The sequence below is a fragment of the Eutrema salsugineum genome, unplaced genomic scaffold, assembly GCF_000478725.1.
Source record: "Eutrema salsugineum unplaced genomic scaffold, Eutsalg1_0 scaffold_21, whole genome shotgun sequence".
In the NCBI taxonomy this organism is placed as follows: Eukaryota; Viridiplantae; Streptophyta; class Magnoliopsida; order Brassicales; family Brassicaceae; genus Eutrema; species Eutrema salsugineum.
In genome coordinates, this window is record NW_006256821.1 from 1587522 (window position 1) to 1595203 (window position 7682).

At 38.6% G+C, this 7682-nt stretch overlaps 3 protein-coding genes across 3 annotated transcripts; 2 read left to right on the forward strand and 1 right to left on the reverse strand.

Moving 5' to 3' along the window:
- Positions 1-331: 331 nt before the first annotated feature.
- Positions 332-4247, reverse strand: LOC18015905 (nucleobase-ascorbate transporter 3). Its single transcript, XM_006397971.2, has 14 exons — positions 3964-4247; positions 3220-3317; positions 2960-3136; positions 2734-2834; positions 2571-2646; positions 2428-2487; positions 2153-2337; positions 1968-2064; positions 1768-1854; positions 1635-1693; positions 1439-1530; positions 1233-1310; positions 979-1139; positions 332-748 (listed from the first exon to the last, which is right to left on the reverse strand). The coding sequence occupies exons 1-14, from the start codon at positions 4118-4120 to the stop codon at positions 530-532; spliced, it is 1647 nt and encodes a 548-aa protein (XP_006398034.1). The 5' UTR covers positions 4121-4247; the 3' UTR covers positions 332-529.
- Positions 4248-4802: 555 nt separating this feature from the next.
- Positions 4803-6576, forward strand: LOC112086247 (uncharacterized protein At3g43530-like). Its single transcript, XM_024155155.1, has 4 exons — positions 4803-5121; positions 5434-6075; positions 6159-6403; positions 6505-6576. Exons 1-4 carry the CDS (start codon positions 4803-4805, stop codon positions 6574-6576), a joined length of 1278 nt encoding a protein of 425 aa, XP_024010923.1.
- A 463-nt stretch (positions 6577-7039) lies between these two features.
- LOC18015906 (ubiquitin-conjugating enzyme E2 29) lies at positions 7040-7408 on the forward strand. Its single transcript, XM_024155156.1, has one exon. It carries the CDS (start codon positions 7040-7042, stop codon positions 7406-7408), a length of 369 nt encoding a protein of 122 aa, XP_024010924.1.
- The last annotated feature ends 274 nt before the right edge of the window (positions 7409-7682 follow it).

Genomic DNA, 7682 nt, shown 5'->3' on the forward strand with positions numbered 1-7682 from the left:
GTTCCCTGAAAAATCCTGATAGATGTTAGTATCTGGATAATGCCCAAGTTTATAATACCGTGGAGCATTCAAACAAAGCATGATTTATTGTTTCCTTATCCGCTCCACATCAAACACACGGTGTGTCACAAACAGACCTGTTTCCTTATCCGCTCCACATCAAACACACGGTGTGTCACAAACAGACCCACATCAAACATACTGTGTCACAAACAGACCGTAACCTACCCAAAATTGGGAGACCCCTGTTATTGATTGCCGAATAAAGTGACTCAACTTCGGTGGATAATTTTTATATTCTTTTTCATTATTATATATAGGCAGCTATGACTTACCCAAAGGGTAAATTTACGGATAAAATAGATTAAAATCTGCCGCGTAGTATCGGGTAACACAGGTATTGGTTTGCAAAATAGCTTTTTCCATCAAAGTCTTATATTCTTTTTTTTTCCTTCATTAACTGAAGCTATATGACCTGCACAAATCTTACATTTCCACATACAGAAGAATCCTTCAGGGGAGCAGTCTTTCAAAGGAACCGCGTAGGTATGTACTCGCCAACTCTAAGGGGAAAACTGTAGAACTCGTCGTTCCTGTTGTCTCCGTTCCTGTGCTGAAACGGCTTCCACCATGGTATTCCTCTTTCATTAATAGCATGACTTGGGTCCAACGTATTATCTAGTATAGTCGCCACAATGATAGCCACCAACGGAGCCGAAGCAAATATCGTGTTAAGTATATCGTTGAACTGCACCACAAGTCACCACGACATTATATTAAGAACTACAAACACGATATAGTATATGTATTATATCACTATAGTAAATGAACTTATAATATTTAATTGTTTGTTTGTGTCTGCATTATATGTTCCTGTTAAAACAAACCTAGATACTCCTTTTGTCCTTCTAATTCCACACATTTATATTGGTCTTTTAAACAATTGTCACTAGACCATAAGATCTTCAAGACGCTTACCCATCCACCCGCTGTTCTAACTGGCCCATATCCTCCTCTTGTAGTGTTGGAAAGAAAGTACTGAGCAATGGAAAGACTTAGGAAGAGAGAGACACCAATGACATAGATGTTTCGCATAGAATTGGTGTCCGAAAACTGTATAAAAGATATTCCAACAGCCGCTGGGCCAATCACATCACAATAATATCAGAAGCAGCCCTATTTTTAATAGAAAGATCAGGAAGTATAGATTCATAATACAAAATACTACTAACCAACAATTCCAAGTAGTATACAGTATATGCCTGCAAAGATTGGAAGCGGGATAGATGCAAAGAAGGCACCAAATTTTCCTGACGATAATTGAAAAAAACACAGGTTCAAATCTCAACATGGCTACTTCTTTAAATTGAACACTATCAAGATGACTCATTATAACTAATTTTATTTTGTTTTTGGGTGAGGGGGTTGAAAGAGATACCAAATATGGAGAAAAATATCATGAAACTCGTCGAAATCTGCACCACTCTTCTACTCCCTATTCGTGTGAGTCCAAGGAGACCGACATTTTCGCTGTAAATATGATCTGATAGCTTTTATTCTCAACTTGAATAATACTTCATTCACAGGTATACTAAGAGGACAGTACAACGTAGAAAAGAGAGATGTTAACTTACACAGACGCGGTATTGCCAGTAATGGAACCAAATATCCCTTCAAGGAGCACACCAATACCCTATAAATAAAATATTACAGCTTAAACCACTACTTGAAACATTAGAAAAGTAAAAGGAGTGTCTGAGAATAAACCTGCAGCCCGACACTACGAGAGACGACATGTGCTGGAGGTGCTGTTGCTCCTGCTAGTCTAGATGCAGCAAAAAATACTCCGGTAGACTAAAAATATTGAGATATGCAGAATATAAGAACAAGTTGTAACCTGTAACATGAATCAAACACAAGCGAGAAGCTAACACTGAGAAGTAACAAATAGGGACAGGAATTTCTACCTCTGCAGATGCAACGACCGCAGCACCAAACATTCCAAAAACATGACTCGCTCTGAATATCGGAGTCCCCCACTGGAACGGGTAGGGGATTCTAATCCTGTGAAATGAAAATGAGGGACCAACTCCACAGATATCTGACCTTGGAAGGAAAATTTAAGAATTAAAAAAGAAAGTAATAAACCTACCAGGGAGCGGAGGACATAAGAAACGCACGATCTGTGCGGCAACTTTGTTTTGTCGCAACCGAAACATTGTTATAAGCACCAGAAACAGTAAGGATAGCAGCAAAAGCCCAGATGAGTGCTAGGCAAACTAGTAAAGCATATCTTTCAAGTATCATATGAATTCTTGGGATGAGATGTTTAAGATACTGCAAGATGGACGGCAAAATTCAGAATAATATATCTAAACAATCACCATCATATATAGAGCTAGAACAAACAGAAAAAAAAAGCCAAACTTGTTGTGAGACGATCAACAGAATAAGCATTGGTAGACCGATTTCCACACAGTTTGCAAGCTGTAAACCCCAAAAGATCACATAATGAATTGGGAAACTGTTGAAGTTGTTCAAAGTGATAGAGTTTTAGATGAAACTGTTACCAATGGAAAACCTCTAACGAACAGGCCAAGGCTCGTAAGAGTAACCACTGGCACAACAATAATGGGACTAAAGATTCTGCATCGAAGAAACAAGGATTATTAAATACCACAACTTTCATCAGCACTCTGAACAACTAATCTCTTTATGTTGATTTTATATAACCTTATCAAGTTCCCCCATGCCTGACCATATCCAATTATGATGTTGACGAATGAAGAAATGATTAGGGATCCTTGTACGGTTCTCATAGTATGCCGGAATCTCTGTAAGAATCCATTTTAAACAGAACAGAAAAAGAATACCCCGACAAGAATGGCAATGGTATCTTTCATATAAAATAAAATAAAAAAGAAGAAGCTAAAGTAGAACCGTACTGCCGAGTTGTTACCTGCTTCTCAGTATCGAATTGACCATCGTTGTAATCTCTGATGATAGACAATACAGGAAGAACATACGCGAATGAAACTCCCATAACAGTGGGAAGCCTTGTTCCGATAAGCGTTTGTAGCAACGTGTTTATTCCCGACATAAACAATATAGTCTGAATAACCCTCGCTTTATCACCCTGTTTTTGTTCACAAAACCAAACAACCGATTTCAGAACAATATAATCTCAAAAATATTCGAAAGCCAAAAAACAAAACATACAGGATCTCCACCCATTTGGGGCACAAGTGTGTTGGCAATCAAAACAGTAGTCCCGAGCATCACGATGTAATGCTGGAAAGCTAGTACAACCGTCTCATCTGTATTTTAATGAAAACGAAATGAATCAAAGATAATGGAAAATGAAAACGAAAAATCAGTTATTGAAGGGAAATAATTATACACTCCATATGTTAAAAAATACCTTTAATTCGCCAATTTCTGTAGTTATAACATTTCCTTTTTATGACCAAGTTCATATGAGAGTTTTGGACACTAATAATTGCTAAGATTATTACCATAATTTTAGCAATTATTACCATAATTCTATGGTAATAATTTCTGTAATTATTACCATACTCAAATGGACACTGATAATTGCTAAGATTGCAACCTCCATGATAAATCTAATATTTTGGGTTCACCAAGTCCATATGAATAACTAATAACATACCAACCATAAAATATTTATTCTTAATTACATGATTAGTATGGGTCAATAACAATTTTACAACAATTTTAAATAGTTTAAAAGCTTTATATCATCAAAACATCATGAAGTAAAGCATCGAATCCGATTCTGAGATCTAAAATATTCTTCAACACTCAACAGAAAGCAAGAAAGACAAGCAGAAAGGAGAGAGAGAAAAGTGGACTCAGACAAATATTGACTTCGAAAATTTACATTATTTACATCTGAATCGGTATATAATAATCAAGAAACCAAACAGGGAGAGAGAAACTAACGCCATGAAGGGTTAGAGTGGATGCAGTACTGAAGATGATGGAGTTGTTCGGCGGGAGGCCAAGTGGGTCCTCTGGAAACCGCCATAGATGAGACCTGTGGAGGACCGAATGCAGCCGGTGCCGGTGGATGTTGATGATGGTGACCTGTTTCTACCATTCTTTAATGGAAAAGTCTTTTACTTTTTTTGGTGGAAAACTTTAGGAATCTCTCTTTGTAGTTGAAAGTTTTCCAAATCTAACCGACAAAGAGAAAATGATAAAAAAAGATCGCAGGAGAAAAGCGAATCTCGAGACACAGAAATAATAAAACACCAAAAAATAAGAAAAGAAACCGTTATATACCACCAAGCAATTTATTTTCATATACAAACATTATAAAAATTAATTTATTTTTAAATTATTTTTAAATCGGAAAAATGAGAAAATACTTAATCACTCTTAAAATATCATAATATTTACTGATCCCACCAGTCATGGATCAAATATCCACATCCAGTTAGCTATACTGGATTTGATTTCGGATCTAAATTTGAATAACCTAAAATTCGAATGTAAATCATTTCTAGAAAATTCGTTCCATTAGGTACAACTACAAGGATACTACGAAGAGTTTTCGATTTTCTAAACTGGTCACAATCTTCAAATTCGCATCAGGTTCGTACTTCGTTTTTTCTTCCTTTTTGCCGTTTTACCGTAAATTATCTTAGACAGAAGGCTTACAAATGAATCTGTAGTGTCTGATACCTGAGTTTAGGAATGAGGAACTGAAATTAGTATTACCTGCAAAATTTGAGTTCAGTTCACTTTGATTGATGTGTGGATCCCGTAGAAATACTGTAATGACATCATTCGGAGGAGATAGTGAGTCGCTTCAATTAACGCTGTGGGAGCCATTACGCTTTCGTAGTGAGGTTGAGGAGCAAACGTGTAATGAGCAAACGCGTAATGATGAGGAAAACCAGCCGCCAATGCAACCGCTGAGTATGTATTTTAGTCCAAATCAGTACAACAAGGCAATAAAGTTAGGTACTCGGTGTTGGATCCACAAAGCAGTGGAGAATCTGGAGTCATCGTCACTGGGACTGAGACCCGAGGAGCTAAGATGGTTTAACGAGAGTATCCTCAATTCAAGCAATTCTGGCAAATGCACAAGGCCATGTATTTGGATACAACCCAGAAGACTCAGGGATTGTGGATGCTCCTTCTACACACAGCAAAGACAAACAAGAGGAGAGAGTGTTGGTTTGTTGTTAATGGAGTTCCAATTCGGTATTCGCTTAAGGAACATGCACTCATATCTGGATTAGACTGCCATGATTATCCAAAGAATTATGAGAAGATGGGCAATAGTGATTTTAAGGAGAGGTATTTTAAGAAAGGAATTGTCCCTGCACTTGCTGTTGTTAAAGATAAGCTTGAAAAGATGCGTTGTGGTCCTGTACTTAAGAATGTGTGTTTTGTACTTTCTAGCAAGCGTGTTAGGTGGTAAGGCTAAGATTGGGAAAGGAGCTCCCTCGGTAGACCCTTTATTCTTGAGGATGGTAGAAGATCTCGATGCGTGTAGAACATTTTCTTGGGGGAGGTATTCATTTGATGCGAATCTAAAGGAAATTGAACATACATTGAGACACTTCAATGGGGTCGTCGAAACCGATTCTTGGACATTTCGTGGCTTTGTTACTCCCTTGGAGTTGCTACCTTTTGAAGCAATACCTTGTTTGAAGGACTCATACAGAGAAGAAGCTAAAGGAGCAGACATAGAGTGTCCTCGGATGTGTAAGACAAAGTTCAGACCATTCACTCTCAAAGGATTTCCTCTGTCGGACCTCTACGAAACACTCGGTAATACCAAAGATATCCAGAGTATCTTGGAACCATCTGCTGATGAGGAAGATATGTTAGCTGGTATCATGGAAAGGTATGAATACCCAGATAACAGTAATACAATTCCTAATACTTGGACGAGTCGTATAATTGATGATGGGAAGCCGATATTCTGGAAGGATATGAGCTTGGACGATGAAAAAAACAGAGTTGAACCAGCAAAGAATGCCTCCTCTAAATCTCCAGCGCCGAGTGGGATTGTGGACCAGATTCAAGGGTTGAAGAAAAGTATAGATGAGCAGTTCCAACTAATGAGAGACCACATCAATGGCATGGATATTAGATTGAAGTCCTTGAATCTTATGTGAAAGAGGCAATTCGAAGTGAATGTCTTGGAGAAGAGAAGGAAGGAGAAGAACAAGGTGATGAAGGAAAAGAACAAGGTGATGAAGGAGAAGAGGGAGAAGAAGGAAAAAAAGGAGAAGAAGAGAGTGAAGAAAAAGTTGAAGAGAATGAAAAAGTGGGAGGTGAGGTGGCAAAGAAGGAAAAGAAGAAGACGAAGACGAAGGCAGCGGATGTCAGAAAGTATTTGACCAGACAACGGACTGGAATTCAAGTATTTTTGGTACTTATAGGTATTATTTGGTAGTAATAGGTATTAGTTGATTCTAATAGGTATAACTATAGTATAAACCACATATCTATGTTACCATGTAGGAACAATCTGGTGGTTCAGTCGAGGAAGGGGAGGTGCAGCATGAGAAGAAGAAGAAGAAGAGTAGGAATTAACAGTCCGAGATGTTCACTCTATCATGCTGTCGATTTGAATTTATGGTTTTTTTAAGAACTAAATTGTGGGATCGTATTGTTTGCAAAATTTAAATTTATTTGGAGGATATTGTTTTGTTATTGTTATAGGAATCAGTTTCTATTTAGTTAGAGGATTTCGGTTTGGTATTAGTCGGTTTAAAATATTGTTGCTCTTTGGTTGTCGGGTAACTGTCTTGTCGTTATTAAATTATGTTATCTAAAACGACGCGTGTGGGAATAGAGAAAGGCAGTATTTGTATAGTGAGAGAAATCCCATAGTGAGACGGCACCATTAATGCATGCCACCGCTTAACTTCTTCTTCTATAAATACCACACCCTCGCCTTCTCATAACACCATCGCAGAGAAAGAAACATTCCCTAAACGTCAAAAAAATAAATCTTATCTTTCCCTTTGCTAACTCAAAACCCTAATTTCCCCAAATGGCCCACTTTGCTCACAACATTTGTCCGGCGTCATCAACAGGTCCCGAGTACTGGATGCGCCGATACCTGCTTGACCTCCAGCGAAACCCGTCGCCCATATACTCCGCCGGGGTGGAGGCGGAGAACGTGTATGTGTGGGCAGCGACCATCACCGGTTCGCCGGGAACTCCCTACGAAGGGGGTGTCTTCTTTCTCCGCATCATCTTCCCTCCGGATTTCCCATGGAAGCCACTGAAGGTGCACTTCCGGACCCCCATCTTCCACCCCAATGTGAGCCATCGTGGCAACATCTTCCATCCGATGCTCATGCCTGATACATGGTGCATCGCGACATCTGTGGCCCAGATGCTGATGAGTCTGGCCTAGATGCTAATGCATCCGCTAGTGGCGGAAGGCGACGTCGTGAGGGAGGAGGTAGCAGTGATGTACCGGGAAGACAGGACAAGCTACGAGGAACTCACACGTAGCTTCACCAAGATCCACGCCATAGATGGTTAACATAACATCCACGGCGGAAAAGACTCTAAATAATTGTGTTTTTTTTTGTTTTTTTTTTAGTTTTCGTGAACTTCTTATTATGTTTTCTGTATGTTTATATTATGTTTTTATCTGGTTATTAATATTATTATGTTTTTTTGTG